General features: G+C 42.2%; 1 protein-coding gene across 3 annotated transcripts; it reads right to left on the bottom strand.

Moving 5' to 3' along the window:
- Nucleotides 1–13,218: 13,218 nt before the first annotated feature.
- On the bottom strand, nt 13,219–16,461 carry LOC102720935 (S-type anion channel SLAH3-like). 3 transcript variants are annotated; one of them, XM_015838981.2, is made up of 5 exons: nt 16,175–16,461; nt 15,716–15,825; nt 14,985–15,643; nt 14,085–14,855; nt 13,219–13,976 (listed from the first exon to the last, which is right to left on the bottom strand). In XM_015838981.2, exons 3-5 carry the CDS (start codon nt 15,606–15,608, stop codon nt 13,614–13,616), a joined length of 1,758 nt encoding a protein of 585 aa, XP_015694467.2. In that variant the 5' UTR covers nt 15,609–15,643; nt 15,716–15,825; nt 16,175–16,461; the 3' UTR covers nt 13,219–13,613. The 3 variants fall into 3 exon arrangements, with proteins under 3 accessions (XP_015694467.2, XP_015694473.2, XP_040384532.1); XM_015838987.2 differs by having other exon boundaries at nt 14,985–15,638; XM_040528598.1 differs by lacking the exon at nt 16,175–16,461 and adding an exon at nt 15,923–16,079 and having other exon boundaries at nt 14,985–15,638.
- Nucleotides 16,462–17,226: the final 765 nt, after the last annotated feature.

Here is a 17,226-nt window from a genome sequence, read left to right as displayed (position 1 = left end):
CGTATAGATCGCTGGGCTTGGGCTTGGCCATGGCTCCACAGGCTCGGCTAGCTGCATGCATCGCAGCGCAGCTCGACGGTAGTCAGACCAAGCTGACGGAGGATAAGCAAGTGCAATAGTATAGCCAGTTGCTAGCTACAAATAATTTATAGCTAACTTAATAGTCAATACATACAATAGTTATAGATTACACAATTAATATCCATCCCAACCTATTATATATACATGGTGTCTTAGAGCTCGTGCTACAGCTAGCTATAAATTAGTAATCCACTTCTCTTCTCTCTTCCCTCTTATCTATTTAAAATATATTTATAACTGGCTTATAGCATGCTATTGTACCGCTCTTAAGGATCATGGCCACTGCAAATCTGCAACTGCAACGGCGATATATATGTGCATATGTACATGCGTCGCAAACCGAGAGGGCCCCCGTTGCCTCCGCACTCGCCTCGTCAGCTAGCACATATGCGTTCATTTTATACTCACGGAGACGAACACGAAAGATTTTCTAATTTTCGTGATATCTATTTAATGGTATAGGCACTAGAATTAGTTAGTATAAAGTTAAAAATCTATATTTAGAAATATAAGTTAATGAACTTGTATATAGAAACTTTTTAAAAAAATACAATGTTTAACCATCTAGAAAGTGAGCACGTCAGCAATGGAAACATGAAAACAACTTATGAATATATTGGTGATATATATGGCTGCATCTATATGGTCCCCGGCCGGCTAGCTTCTCCTTCTTCTTCCTCATCTCATCTGCCCTGACCACTGGGGGGTGGGGCGGCCATGGCTGCCGCGACTTTAGGAGTAGGTTGCCACATAGGAGCATATGTAGGCCATGAGCCAGGCAAACAGTGAGGTTTTAGGGCAACAGCTTTACACAATTGCTACTACTAGCTGCTAGTTGTAGACCATAATACTTACTCGATCCCTCCGTTCCAAAATAAACCAATTTTTTACTTTTACCTATAATTTTTAACTCTTTATTTTATTCAATTTTTTTTGTGATTGATATTTTTGCTTTTGTTAGATGATAAATCATGAATAATACTTTACGTGTGACTAATTTTTTTTAATTTTTTGAAAATTTTTTAAATAAGACGGATGATCAAACGTTAGACACAATGACCGGAGAATTGGTTTTTTCTGGGACAGAGAGAGTACCACCATTCAATACACCGTTTGCGTCAGGGATAGTTTTACATTCGTAGTAGCTTCCTGCAGCTGCGTCGAGCGTAAATGGCGTACAAGGAGCTACTACGTACTCGAGCCCAGCTAGCTAGAGCTGCTTTTGTACACTTGCAATGCGAGCTAATGGAAGCTGAGCCACGTAGGGAGAGGCCGTGCTGTACTGCATTGCCTCAGTCACATGGGAGAGAGCCTGCTTGCTGGATGGCTCCGCTCATCTTTCGGACAGGCAGGCAGGCAAGAACGCCAGCAGCCTGATGAGATTCAGTTAGGCCTTGTTTAGATCTCAAAAATTTTTTGGCATAAACATCATATCGAATATTTAGATACCTAAATAGAGCATTAAACATAGCTGGAACGAAAAACTAATTGCATAGTTATGGAATAAATCGCGAGACGAATCTTTTAAGCCTAATTAAGCCATCATTTGCACATATAGGTTACTGTAGCACTTATGGATAATGATGGCTTAATTAGGCTCAAAAGATTCGTTTCGTGATTTATTTCATAATTATGTAATTAGTTTTTCGTTTTATCAATGTTTAATGCTCTATTTAGGTATCTAAAGATTTGATGTGATGTTTATGCCAAAAAATGTTGAGGATCTAAACAAGCCCTTAGGAGTAGTTAGCAAAAGCATCTTGCTAATGATTGTTGCTGTTACTGATGAAGTGATGGTGTGTTAGTACTAGTAACTACAGTAACATTTACAATGACAGTTCAGGATTAATTTGTACTACGTGTATATATATATACACACACACAAGAGAAGTTGTGGTACAGTAGTAAAAATTTTCAGGCAGAGGAGGGAGTAGCAAAGAGCAGTGGTACAGTACGATCGAAGCACACAAAACGAAGCGCGTGCAGACACGCATGGATGCGTGCTCTGAGATACACATTCCATGATCCACACCGGGTGCGTGGATGCATGCATGGGTCGATGGAAGGAACGAACGATCGATCGATCGCCATGAATGCTGCGCGCGCTCAGATCCGAAGGAACCGGGGACAGTATTATATTGCTGTCTTGCTGGGAATGGCACGGCTCAATCCGCAGGTAATCCGCAGCCCGACCATAGTTCTGAATAAATTATATTTTATTTTGATACTCTATCTTTCTAATATTATAAGATTTTTTTTACAATTTATTTAGATTTATCCATATATTATATATATATATCTAGATTTATTTACATGTAAATAAATTTAATTAAAGATCAGAAAAATTTATATATTTTATATATATGTCTAGATTTATTTGCATGTAAATAAATTTAATTAAAGATGAGAAAATTTTATAATATGAAAGTAGTCGGCAACCTTCCCTACGTCTCTCTGCAGCGTAGGGGGTAGCTAGCCAAGGGTGATGGCAATGGCAGCATCTTCTGCTGCAACATTTGAAATGGATGGCCTCATTATTTCGCCTGGCAAAGAGGATGTTTCCATCCAACGCCCCCCTCCGATCCTCAGACGACTCTCCAGGCATCCACCACCTCCCTTCACTCCACATTGCCCACTGCAACCACTGGAATCTGATGCTTGCTGCCAAGGAACACATCTCGCAACCCACAAATGTATCCATCCATAAAGAATATCATGTAGACCTATACTCTGTATTTCTGAGAACACATAATACTAGTATACTACTACTACATAGTACTATCTCCATGAAGAATATACTAGTGTAGGACTAGACCTCTATGTACTCTTAGAGCAAGTGCAATAGCAGGAGCCAGCTATAAGCATATTTTAAAGAGATAAGAAGGAAGAGAGAAAGAATGTGGGTTACTAATTTGTAGCCAGCTGCACACGGACTTCAAGACAAAATATGTGTATGACATGTGGGACCATGCATTGATGTTTTGTAGGTAACTATTGTATGAATTGCCTATTAGATTGACTATAGATGAATTGCAGCTAGTAGTTGGCTATACTATTGCAAGTATAATAGTATACTATAAGTTGGCTATAAAATGATGTGTAGGAAAGAGGTAATGAAAAATGAGTTAGGTTGGCTCTCATGCAAGAGTCATCTATACACCAACTCTAAAAAAATACATTAAATGCCAAGGTAAGAAAAATAGATAAAAATTATAATCAATCTTATAGTCAATCTATTATATGTGTTGACTATAACATAAGCTTATATCTAGTAAGTTGGCTTTACTGTTAAATTTGCTCTTACAGATGTTTCTTTTCCCTACCTTGGCGAAACTTAACAAAAGAATATGTTTGGAATGTTTTGCTTACTGCCAAAAAAATGTACTACCAACAAGGCCAATGACCAGATAAACCACTAATCCTTATGTCCTTACAAGCAGGAATTTTGACAAATTAACACTTAGAAAACTTGTTTTAAGGATACACTGTAACAACAACTAATAACAAAAATGAACCGCTAGGTAACACTAGCTGAATGATAGCGACTTACCGAAAACAAAATTGACATTAAGATTCAAGCTGAGCTGGCACGAGTTCCACGTTGACAAGGGGATCAGCACCAAAGCAGCTAGCAAGGATCTCGGTGCTAACTGTTTATTTCATCGATTAGTTTCCTGAAACAAGTTTTCTGTAAAGGATCAATTTGTCAAAATTTCGGCCTTACAAAAGTGTCATAGCACTTATTGGAGTGTACAGTACAGTATGGTGCATACGGTTGGGCATGCATCGAGCAATCATAGAAGCTGCATTCAACAAACTCCCCCTCTCTAGGTGTGGCAGGAGTCCTTGACCTAGCATTACTTTGAGCAGCTACATCTCCTTATCCTCCATTAACTAGCCCCTGCCTTTTCTCGTCCATATGCAACATTCCAATGGCAATTACTACTCCATTCATTCCTATGCTTTCCTGTCTAAGGTTGAGGCAGAGGTACCATGCCCCTACTGACTGAATTAGGGGGCCATTGTTTGTTTTCTCCATGAAAAAAAAATCTAAACTGTATATTTGTAAATAAAAAATAATTTGCGGACAAACTCTTATATACATATTCTTATGATCTAAAAGTGAAGGCTGGAAAATAAACTCGGTGAATAAAACCTAAAAATCAACTCCAAATTTAAGATTAAAAATTAAAATTTTGACTTATAATCATAAGCAAGATAGCTCCACAAGTGACCAACTAGTTATCCTAGCCAAAAAAAAACAGAGAAATCAAAGCAAACACTTAAAGAAAAAAAATACACTGCAATTCCTCAGGGAAAGAAATTCAGTAATGCGCATACTCAGCCTGAATGTCTGACGCTCAACATCGTTGAACAATGTACATGTTTTTTCTAGGACAGAATGTGGTAGGTTTTTCTTGTAGCTTGACATCATATACAAAATCTGTACTTTGTGACAGTTTTGTAACAGTTGAAAAAACAAAACGAAGTTAAGAGATCAGCACGCACGCACTCCACTTAATTCCAAACAGGGTTTCTCCGAAACAGTAGCGGCTGTGTGTTTGAGACCGGCTTGTTTGGAGTCATGCTCGTAGAATTTCTGTGAAAAATGTTTGTTTCTGTTGATGAACATTGGATTTTCAAAAAAGAGAGACTAGGTTGGTACTGTTGCAGGGGCAAGCGTACAGCCTCGATTTGAAAACGCATTTGTACCCAACATCAAATCACCTGCAACCTGTTGGCCCCTTTTGCCTCTATAGTCTCTTCACCTTCTTATCCTGAATAGCCTGCAACTATAGCAGTACTACGTACGAGGCCTTATTCTATGTACCCCTAGCAAAAGAAATAAAAACTGTATTGCATTGCAGGTGCACCATAAATGTATATACATAGTTCGTACTAAAATAACTTTACGTTGCACTCATCGTATTTATAATAATAATAAATATTGTCTGCTTTATTTGTTTCTAAGTATTTCTTTTGTTCCTTACGAACTTCAATGGAATAATTACTAGAAAATGAATTTATTTTGTTACAAGTTAGGATAGGAAAAAATAATTTAATTTTAGAATGTAGGTAGTATATACGAGTATGTTACATGCTCATTTTACGGCTGTTACCCTACTCTAATTCATCGTACGTAAGGTTATTTACTGGAGCATATATACGTAAATGCATGTATATATGCACAGCTTAGTTTGGGATCAAGTTCCCGATCGATAATCTTTCCAGTCAACTGATCTGGGCCATTGGATCGAAATCCAGTGGCATGTGATATATGCACGTCTTCTTTGTCTCTTGACCTAGAAAGAGTAATGATGCTCGATCTCCGTTCTCTTGATTGGGTAGTGACGTAATTAATGTGTTGACCACGTGTTACAGAGACATTCCGTTAGTGTACATGTAAATAGTGATTTATGCATGTGTGCTAGTGCATGGCATTCAATAAGTTACGATTTTAACGAGTTTACTCAAAACATAATTTTAACGCACAATCTGATGGTCATGCTTTTAACGTAATTTGGTGTTCATGCTTTTATATAGTCTATAATTAGCTCACAATCTGATGGGGGAGCGAAGCGAATGGGACAGATTTTAACGTGTTTACTCAAAATCGAAATGAACGACCCCTGCGTATGTTTCTTCCGTCGTGTGTATCGTCCAAAAAGCTGTGTATATCCACGAGTAATACTTCACCTGTCTTAAATTAAAATACAAGTATTTATATCGTTTAATTTTGTTTTAAAATAGAAGCATGTATAGCATTGTCTCATCGATCGGTTCATATTTAAGATTTTATTTTATTTTATCCCTCACCTTTTCGTTATGTGCTTATTTATTTCTCATTGTTAAATGATATTGCGTATGTCTTGGAACGGATCGAGACGGTAATATTTACGAAATGCATGACCTGAACGCATGACAGGACAGTCATGCGTGCATGAATGCACCTGAAGTTTTGTGTCGATGTATATATGTGTCCATGAACGCATCTAGTACTAGCTAGCACTAGTAGTTTGCCTGCACGAACGCTAGCAGGTCAAGATTTGTGGTTGACGTGACAAGGTAGCCAGAGCAGCCCAGCAGCGTGCACCTGTAGTATGTTTGATCGAGCAGATGATCGATCGATCGACTTGACGCAAGATTGAGCCGACACTACGTACGTGCAACAGCAATGCATGCATGCATTCTTCTCTACGTACGTACGTCCGTCGCCATTGGAGTGTTTGCATGTATATCCAAAAAATCCAAGCGCGCGTAGTACGTACCGCTCCCATATACTGTTTCAAGGTGTGTTTAGTTGGCTGGATTATCCTAGATAGGAGATGATCGTCCAGTTTTTTATTTAGTTCACGGGTGAAGCTGGATAGGGTGGCCTAGAAGAGAAATATTCCATAAAGATGTTGAATGGGTGTATCCGGCCAAATTAGTTGGATGAGCTCATCCACCTTTACTAATGATATTCATTAGTGATTGTTTAGTGATAATTAGCATGTTTTGTTATTAACTAGTAATGAACAAGTTTAAATTAGTGTTAATTAATGATAATAGGTATATTTTATTGTTAATTTATACTAATTAGGATAATATTTATGTTGATTAATTAATATTATTATTTATTAGTAATTAAATATGTTCATCTCATCCATCCAACCAAACAAAACATTGGATTATCCTTATCCATTCAATCAAACATAAATCTGGATCACAATATCCCTAAAAATATAGATGGTCATATCCCATATCCCACATTGTCCACCAACCAAACGTACCCTAATATAAAGGATTTAAAGTATTAAAATTTTATTCCTAAAAATTATTATATAAGATATCTTATATTACTACGGCCGTGTTTTTAAGTTAGGTTAGTAACCGACATAGAAAATATAGCAGTAGATTAGCATATGATTAATTAATTACCAACTATAAACATCTTAAAAATTGATTGGTATGATTTTAAGAATTTTTCCTGTAGAGTTTTTTTTTAAAAAAACACACCGATTAGTAGTTGAGTAAACATACGCGTGAAAAACGAGATAAACTAGGTGGTAAACCCATTTAAAGAACGTGGCCTACTTATCACATTAATCATACTAATTCAAATTACCATTTTGTTTTACTCCCCAACTACCATCTTCACTGTATATTAAGGAGGGACATTATAGACCTTTTACTATATCATTAATTTGTCCAAACCAACCTAAAATACCTTACATTTAAAGATAAATCTACAATTATCTTCCAATTATTTACATAACTTCAATGTAATAACATGTCATCATCGGAGTAGTTTTTGTAACCCCTGAATCCAATTATTTACGAGCAATTTAAAGAGCTGGATTTAAATTGTTATTAGCACCGATTAGGATGGCTATATAGTATTATACTTCCACGGTCCGAAAATGAATCAATTTCAACAGCTAACTCTCGCCCTAATTAAAATAAAGTTAATTTTCCACCTCCCTCATCATTTCAACCGATCATAATCATTCTCTATTTAATTTTCCCACCTACATTCTCTTCTCAACCAATAGCAATCTTTCTTAATCACCATGTTCAGCTTTAAAAATATGGTTATGTCTAGTAGAAACAAAAAGATAAAAAAACAAGTAGTGTAGGTATACCCGCAAGACATAAATAGAATTTGTTTAATTGTTGAACAGATTAATTTAGATTTACATGTTTGTATAATGGTCGTATCAGCAAAAATATAACTACGTCCATTGAGTAATACACGACGTTTTGAACAATAAGATGAACCATCTTTTAACTAAAAACCTTTGTCATGACGACAAATATTAAAGAGTTGAGGGAGTATCTTATCAAAATTTGACGACGTCTTTGTGCAACATATATACAGTGACATGCATACTAGGTATATATAAAGAAAGTATTTTTGTGATGTCATCATCACCATCATCGTGTCAACGCCATGGCTGCATGCAACTGTACATTGGCTGCACTTGTAGCCAGCAACAGTTTGTGTTCGTCGATCGGCCGACAGGGGTCGCTTGCTCCCATGCGTGCGTATGTTCAGTGCACCATAACAACAGTGTGTACAAGATAACAAATGCAAAATAAAACAGTGAATGATTCCTAGCTACTACAGCAGCAGTTTGGAGTGAACGTATACACAGTAAGTGTATATATATAAATATACGATTGATCATCATTTTTTTTGTTGGAACAGTAGATGATGAAAGTATTATATATATGGCTCGATAAACATGCTTGCATGCGTCATGGGGGATCTTCCGGGATGCAGTACTGTTGCTCGTCTGAAACACACGGGAGAAAAAATTTATTGTTTCCCTTGTGTGTGTTCGTACCGAATGGAATCATTTTTTTTTCGTGTAAAATTCATGGAACATCTGTTCATGTTTTGATCGAACTGAGACGATGACACCTCGGAAATCGCGTCGGAGGAGAAGGAGATTAAAATTTGGTAGGCCTGGTGATCGCTTGGATTTGGTTGTGTTGGGTTGCTGGAGTCTGGAAGCCGCCATTGGCGCCGGGAGCCCGGGAGCATCCGCATCAGATTCCTCAAAACGACGTGGACTCTTGCGGTTAGACGCACAACCCATTTACCCAGAATGTTTCAAGAGCAGTACAGTAACTTACTATAATCAGCTGTAAATATATTTTAAAGAGATAAAAGAGAGTAGCGAGAAGAGAGTGGGCTACTAATTTATAGCTAGCTATAGCACGACCTCCAAAACGCCATGTATGTATGACATATAAGACCATGTATTAATGTTTTATACGTAACTATTATATGAATTGGCTATTAGATTGACTATAGATCAATTAGAGCTAGTAGTTGGCTATACTATTAAACTTGCTCTAACTAATTATTGATACTGTAACAAGTTATTCTAGTATAAATTATAATAAAAACACGCGTGTTTTCTCATAATTAAACCGTGAAAACGTCATTCATCACTTTCCTTTCTCTACGGCAGCTAATTGGTTGGCCTACCACCTTCGTCGGTACATGCTTCTGTTCCAAAATACAGTGACTGGTTTTGATACCATGAATCTGGACCCTCTACACACTCTCGTATAACACACATTACCGAAATAATTAACTTTTTATCACTTTTAAAATGGCACTAACATATTTATCACTGAACCCACATGTTATAGACACATAAGAACCCACGTGTCATAAACAGCAAGTGATAAATATGTTAAGTGTCATTTCTACCAGTGATAAAAAGTTAAATGTCCCCACATTGCCTGTACCTAGACTCAAATCGCGTATACGCAGCACGCGCATTGCGTGCTATACCTAAATACCCCCGAGAATTCATGCAGATTAAAAGAGGCAAGACACGAGGGAACGGCGGCAGCGGCAGCGGCAGAGTCCAAGGCAAGGAGGCAGGTGTACGTGCGAGTGACGTGTCGCGGCTCTTTGTCCTTACGTGTCGCGGCGAGCGCCCTCGTGGCCGTGTCGCCTCGCGTGGGTCCCGCGTGGCGTGGAGAAGGGGCAGGGAGGGGCAAGTGCACGGAACCAGGTGGATGCATGTGATCGATGGATGGAGGTGGTGACGTGCGCACGCATATAGTCCTTTTGATGTTGCAGCAGCGGTAGCATAGGATGGATATGATTGATTAACCCGGAGATGGATTTTTATCCTGGATATTTGCCTCTCCTTTTTTTTATAATTTCCAAATAATTACTAAAAGTTTTATAAAAGATGCTAATATGGTTTATTATGAGCTATATCATTTCACGTACATGCAACTTAAAAGTATAAGCAGCTTAAGTTTGAACGGCGATTTAATAATAGACTATCTTGGTGATGGTGTATCTCAATATGCTTTTAGTTTATACCTCGTTGTCATGACTAAACGTTTGTTGTCATGAATAAACGTTTGCCAGCTCGTGAGGTGTGTTTTTTTTCATGTAATAAGGTGCCGTAACTTCTTCGTGAGGTAACTAAAGATCGGATTTTCATCCATTATAGTAAAAAAAAGTAAAATAAAACTCATATAGTGCATAATGATTGCTTGCGCGTGACATGGGATTTTAAGGTATGTTTTTTTTAATCCATGTCCAATAGTGTTACTGTGTTACATGCGTTCTATTTCATTTATATGGTCGATCCACTCACTACCACAGAACAACCTAAAAATGCCAGGACATCCATGTCGGGTCGGTAGTACCCGGCACCAATAGATCGAAAACAAGTCTCACATGTACCCACAACAAACACCTGGCACAAATTACTCCTCGTTTGTGCCAGGTATAAAAAAAAAATCTATGAACATGTCTATTTGTGCCGGGTAAACAGTGAAACCTGCCCGCACAAATGGGAATAATTAACTTTTTATCACTCTTACAAATGGTGCTAACATATTTGTCACTGTGCCCACATGTCATAGAGAGCAGGTGACAAATCTGTAATGTGCTATTTGTAAGAGTGGCAAAAAGTTAAATGTCCTGTACAAATGAGACTTTTATTTGTGCGGGGTATAAGGAAAACTTTAAAAAAAAAGGACGGGCAAGCTATCTGTAGCAGTGACTCACTGTTGCAACATGCATGGGTGCGTGTGGTGTGGGTGAGAGGGGGCCTAGCTCTACATGAAAGAGTAAAGTCGTGCATGCAATGCATGGGAAAAGAGAGAGGATTGTACGAGCAGCACCAGATCGATGCATGAGCAGCGCGATCGGACGGTTCGGCTCTCTCTCTCTCTCTGGACCATGCCATGCCGGCCACTCGATCGATCTCTCAACTGTGATTTGATCCATGATCTCGTACGTGCATGGAGCTCGATCGCCTGCACGGCCGGCCACGGTGCCGGCGATCGATCGATTCGCTGCGCTGGATGAACCGTACGTGCATGCACATACATCGTACATGCACACGCATCATATCCTACCTTTACGTTACCGCGGAGAGTTTCGAAACCGTGGCCCTGCAGGGCACAATTATTATGGTTTTTCTTTTTACGGTTTCGATGGTTTCTCATTGGGATAATCCGAGGTTATGGCAACACTTTGGCGGAGAAACGGTCGGTTTTTTCTACCCTATCATTGATGACTGGCCAGACAATTACCGATAAAGTTACATATTAGCGACAACAAATAGTTTGCGGTAAAATTTTATACTATGTCATCTTAAAATATGTTCATCTTTACTGGTAAAGATTTTACTTCTAGAGTAATCGTTGTATTAGAGTTTGATAAAGGAGACGACAAGATCATTAGAGTTTGAGGAAGTAGGGTTAAGTTCATTGGTGTTTGGAAAAGTTGGAACACTTTATTAAAAATTGAGAAAATGAAGGATATTTTAGTCTTTTGTTTATATATTGCTTCGTTAGAGTGGAGTAAAATAAAGTCATTTTGTAACAGAAATAATATATGCCAGTACGTATTTTTGGCATCTTTCAAAGTGAATGCTAAAAACAACAACAACAACAGAAGAGCCTTTAAAGAATTCCACAATTCAGCTTTTACCTCTCTTGAACAGTGAAACGATTGGGCCCTTTCACCCAAGATGGCCTGGCCCGTGTGCGAATGGACCGGAGTGGCTCTAGTCCAGGCCAACCCAACCCCGCCTTCAGTATTGGGCCGGACTATGTATCTCGGCAGAAGTACTCACGTGCTGCCTCCGTTACATATTATAAGTCTTTCTGAGGTTATCCAGATTCATCAATATATCAATGTATATGTTTTGAATATGTGTCTAGATTTATTATTACACATGTGAATTTAGACAAGATCAGAAAGTCTTATAATGTGAAACGGAGAGAAGTTAGACATGTTTAAACACTGGGCCGGATCCGGCTTTAGGCCGAGGCTAGAAAAAAGCGTAGAAAAAAAAAACCCTGGTTGGAGTCCTATGCCCAAGCTCAGTGGTAGGCGACGTGAGTTCCCTGACTCAATCATCAGCAAATTGTTTATGTGACATAGCAATAAATACAGATATAATCTGTACTGTGAGTGCCCTAACTCAATCAACAACCATAGTAGTGACGGTGGCCCAGCATTAATTAGTTAATGCTTATATGTAGCAACAAGTTCTAGTGGACTTAGTATAACTACTTAGTCAGTTTGGATGGGCTTATTGCAAATATAATCTTTTTTGTGAAATAAATACGATCTATGCTCAGATGCAAACGTTGTGATTTGTTTTTTTGCTGCAAATGTTTGGTGCACCTCCTGCAACGAAAAATGATAGATTCCTTCGTCCAAAAGTTACAAAGGTTTCTCGTAGGCTCGTGGCATTGGAGATTTGGAGCTACTTAAGTACTACCTCCGTTTCGAAATAAGATTATTTTTAAGTTTTTTGATACAATGTTTTGACTTTTCGTTTTATTTGAAATTTTTTTGCGATTAAAATATTTTTGTTCTTACTAGATGATAAAACATGAATAGTACTTTATGCGTGACTATTTTTTAAAAAAATTATAAATTTTTCAAATAAGACGAATGGTCAAATGTTGGACATGGAAAAACGAAAAATAATGTTATTATGGGACGGATGTAGTATCTAATTTCAATTTTCGTTGCAATTTAGAAAGGTATTTATTGTGATATGCTCATGCAGGCTGGCCGGAGTGACTCGAGTCCAGGCCAACCCAACCGTCTTTTGACATTGGGCCGAGCTAGATTATTAGGCCTGTCTGTCATTTGGATAGACTTTTTTACGACATCATAGTTGGTTTTAAGCTATAGACATGAACATGTGCTACGTTTAATTTATGTTTTTAAGTGGAATATGATGCACCACCAGGGGTAAACATCCGCTGTACCCTACTTATTCCGTCTCAAAATAACTTTATTTTTTATCTATCTCTCACACCGTGCATCGCATCCTTTAGAGAGCTAGATCTACTTATTGATGGCCCTAGCCAGACACACCTTGCTTGAGAAAAAAAGGGCATGTTTAAAGGTTGAGCCCGTTATCGACTCTTATTTGATCCACGTCAGCAATAAAAACCTATTTTATAATGATACGTACAAATGTAGAGTCAGGGTTGGTTTCTTCATTAATGCAATAAAATATTTTTATTACGCTAGTTTCTTTTTATTCATCTTCATGCAAGCAAATTTCCTTTAATAAATGCTAAGAGTTGACTCTAAGCTGTTATCAATTTGTCATGCATGACAACGACTTTTCTCTCTTCTTCCCTCTGTTTCCTCAGCGTCACCAAATTTGCTTACGTGGCGTGATGATTAAAAGAGTTAGCTAATAAGCACCCTTGTACGTGCTATAAGAAGCTTAAGATCTAACAAGCTCTTGGTGAGAAGCTGGCTTCTTTGAACTCCGACTTCTAATTTATTTTCTAGATTCTATACTTAAACAAAATGTTATTTAGAAGAGCTTCTGATTTCTAAAGATTACATGAGACTATACTTAAACAAAATGTTATTCAGAAGAGCTTCTGACTTCCAAAGATTACTTGAGAAGAAGCTTGTAAGCACGACTGTAGACGTATCCCAACGTCGCCAACAGCTCAAGTGTCCTATCTACATCGCCACGTACACGTACAATTAAATTACACGGACATGTCTCTTCCTTTCACCAAGTCGATCGGTCGCCGGCGTACGATGACGCCGGCGGCACGCCGGCCTCGAGGTCCTTGCAGGCGGCGTCGGGATGGATCTCGGCGATGGGCTTGAGCTTGCGCTCCGTGATGGCGATGGAGATGTCGTTGGGGAAGAGGTCGCGGTGCACGGCGGCGTGCAGCAGCGTGGTGAGGAAGAGCGCGGCCACGGTGAGCGTCGCCAGCACGGACAGCGCGATGCACAGCGACTGCGTGAACGCGTTCTTCACCTCCGACGAGTACCGGATCGACGCGATCGCCGCGCTCGTCATCGGGAACGTGTACGCCCACCACGCCAGCGAGAACCTGAACCCCCTGAACAGGTTGATCCGCACCGCCTGCACCATGCGACCATCTTAGCTTCGCACATCCATCGAGAGATGCGTCGGCTGCAGCAATGGCGGCGGCGGCGGCGGAGGAGGAGGAGTGGATAGTGCTTTAGTTACCAGCGAGGCGTAGAGGAACATGGCGATGAAGTAGGCGATGCGGGAGCCGTAGCCGAACTCGCCGGTGATCCTGGCCCAGGCGAGGCAGGCGACGCTGGGGGCGGCGACGAAGAGGAAGAAGACGGGGTGGAGGTCGCGCGGGAGCGTCTCGCTGGTGGGGAGGCGCTGGTACAGCGTGACGAACAGCACGGTGTAGTGGGCGAGGCCGACGGCGAAGAAGAAGATGGGGCCCTCCCGGAGCCCCATGATGGCGCCGAGCAGCGCGCCGACGAAGTTGCCGACGATGGACAGGTGGTTCGACGGGTTCGCCACCCTCGACAACCGCCGCTGCCCGCCGGAGATCCACTGCCCGTAGATCTTGAGCTCCAGGCACACGAGCGGCGCCATGAGCAGGTACCAGAGCCAGTGCGGGAGGTTCGCCGCCACCACCGGCGGCACGCCGATGGCGAGGAACAGGCAGGCGATCCACGGCGCGAAGAAGAAGTTGACGCGGACCGGGTGGTAGTACTCTCGCCGGACGGCCTCGAAGTAGAAGACGACCTTGCACGCGTACAGCGCCGACACGACGCACATGAGCGCCACGGAGACGCACCAGAGCACCAGGTTGATCTTGACGGTGATGTGCAGGAACCTCGTCGACGCCGAGATGGCGATCCTCTTCCACAGGATCGCCTGGCTGCTCATGCCCATGCACATGCCGAACGCCGACACCGGGAACCGGAGCAGGAACGGCCACGTCTTGTCGGACGGCAGGACCAGCTCCTCCGACGACTGCCGACGACACAACACCACGACGGCGCGTGAGCCAGGCGCTAGCGCTACGCGGTACGGCAAGTGTTCGACCAATGCGAGAGCGAGAGCGAGAGCGAGAGAACGGGGAGAGAGTTGCTCGTGGTGTACCCTTAGTTTGTCCAGCTCGGGGCCTTCCAGCGCCGCGAAGAAGCGCTGCACTCTCGGCATCGACGAGTACGGCCGTCTGCTGGTCGCCGCCGACGCCGCCGTCGTCTCCTTCGCCGCCGCCGCCGCCCCCGTCGCCGCGTCGTTTTCCTCGGGCTCCTCCTCCTCCTCATCCCGCTGCTCTGGCTGCTGCCGGACGCCTCGCAGGTGGGTGGTGATCTGCCGCTCCAGCTTCCCGGACAGTGTCTTGAACGAGTCGTAGCTCGTGTCCCGGCGCGTGCGCACCCTGCCCGTGGTCGTCGCCGTCGCCGCTGCGCGCCGCGCGCCACCGCGGATCGAGGAGTCGCCGTGCACCTGCGAGTTCCTGCCCTGCTGGGGCAGCCCGGCCCCGCCGTCGGGGACCGCGATTGGCTGGGAGCGGAACACCACCCTGTCGGGCTGTGGGGCGACGGGCATCATCGGCGGCCGCGGCGCCGGGAGCGGCAGCATGCACGGCACGTCCGTCATGGCGTGCCGCTGGAGCTCCACCTCCGGCCTAGCGCCACCGAACCCGGTCGGCGACGCCGGCATGCTGATGGATACCGGCCGCGCCGCGCGGAACGCCGACGTGTGCGGTGAGGACGCCATGGCGATGAGCAGGTCGCCGCCATGCCGCTCCTACACTGGCACGCTGACTGTTCATTCTCGTGCTCCGATCAGGTCTTCTGCATTAACCACGAGGCGCCGAGACTTACCCTGAACATTAGCTCCTCGGAGGAGCAGCTCGCCGGGGTGTGAACATCTCCGGCGACCCGTCGCGGCGGTACACCAGATTCATCAGCTTCCATCATCAACCTCAGGAAACCTGCAAGAAATGTAAACCATCATCTGAAGAAGAATCAAGAAATGGAGGCTTGGGAGCTTGGATCCCATAAACATTTCAGCCATGAGAATTGTCTTACGAGAGCACACTTTGCAATGTGGTTTAGGCAACGACATCGGGTTCACTGTTAGACCAAACCAAAGCTTTAAACTTTCTGCTTATCTTATCAAAATCAGAGCAAGCCAGCAAGGTGCTATCTGCTTATCTCATGGACTCACACTCACACTCAACACTCACACACAACAATGACCTGTGCTTCTGCTAGCTTGATCAGTGAGTGCATTTATAATGCACCATTACACTATGCAACTGCAAAGCCTGCAACGTGTACCTGAGAGACGGCCTGATTATGCAGAGGTTGCAGCTCAATGCAGACGCGTTCTGCGCCGCACAGATGTGTGGCGTTCTTGCAATTCATGAAGGCAAATCTTAGCATTTGTGGCGCTCAAATTTTGGCTTTAGGTTTAGCAATGTTAGGCAGGGAATTCCAGAGACATAATTGCCAGAATATGTCCTCGATGGCTGGTAACCTTGGCAATCGGCAAACAGCATTAGGCTCTGGTCTCATCAGCTCATGGCGGTGAAGAGTGTAATAAAATCTGGGTAAGATAACAGTAAGTCAGATAACATGGATACTGCAACTACTACAACTACAAAAAGAAAAGGAGATTTGATATATTGATCAGCAGGATAAAAAAATATTAGTTGCGAGTTGTCAATTGATCTAAGGTTTTCCCCCGCAAAAGAAAAATGAAATAAGGTTTTATCGCAAGTTGCAAGGAATGCTGCCCCATCAGGCAGGGCAGCCATGGAATGCAGGTAATCTCTTAATCTTGTACTAGTTCTGTCTGATTGCTAATCTTCTGCCAGTCTCTGTCCAAATCTCAACAGCATGAGATTGACCACAAAATCATACTGCCATCGACAGTCATCGATGATGGCACATGGCAGAAGATGCTCAATTTGGGCAAAAGGGTTGTGATCAGTGTTCCATCTGTGAAAACTTGGCCACCCAGTTATCCTTCTGCTTCTCTAACTAATAGCCTAATAGTTACAGTACTGCATACCCAATCATACAGCAATCAGCAGGACAAAAGGAAGCAGCTCCTGCAGGTTTTCTTCCAACTAATCTCCTTTACATGCGCACCTAATTTTGTAATCTTAGCACATGCTCAATCCGTGTACGAGAAATCATCGTGTTGATACCAGAAAAAATCAAGAACGGATGCAGGCAGAGGCGCCTGTTCTTGTGCAACCTTTCAGCAATCACCATCAACCCCAAATGGAGAAGAAACCGAGAGTCTTCTAGCATTGCCATCTTTTGCATGTAGACGCATATCCTACCATGATCTTCCTCCATAGCTCACGATCTAGCAATCGATC

The sequence above is a fragment of the Oryza brachyantha genome, chromosome 1 (genome assembly GCF_000231095.2).
Source record: "Oryza brachyantha chromosome 1, ObraRS2, whole genome shotgun sequence".
Classification (NCBI taxonomy): domain Eukaryota; kingdom Viridiplantae; phylum Streptophyta; class Magnoliopsida; order Poales; family Poaceae; genus Oryza; species Oryza brachyantha.
The sequence above is the reverse complement of the archived record's forward strand: the minus strand, read 5'-3'. Positions and strand labels throughout refer to the sequence as shown.

Bases quoted from the DNA above. Each gene is read 5' to 3' on its own strand.
- LOC102720935 (XM_040528598.1), bottom strand. From the start codon at position 15,959: ATGTCGTTGCCTAAACCACATTGCAAAGTGTGCTCTC. The intron at 15,826-15,922 runs GTAAGACAATTC...CATTTCTTGCAG, and splicing joins ACATTGCAAAGTGTGCTCTC to GTTTCCTGAGGTTGATGATG. The intron at 15,639-15,715 runs GTAAGTCTCGGC...GTGCCAGTGTAG, and splicing joins CCGAGGAGCTAATGTTCAGG to GAGCGGCATGGCGGCGACCT.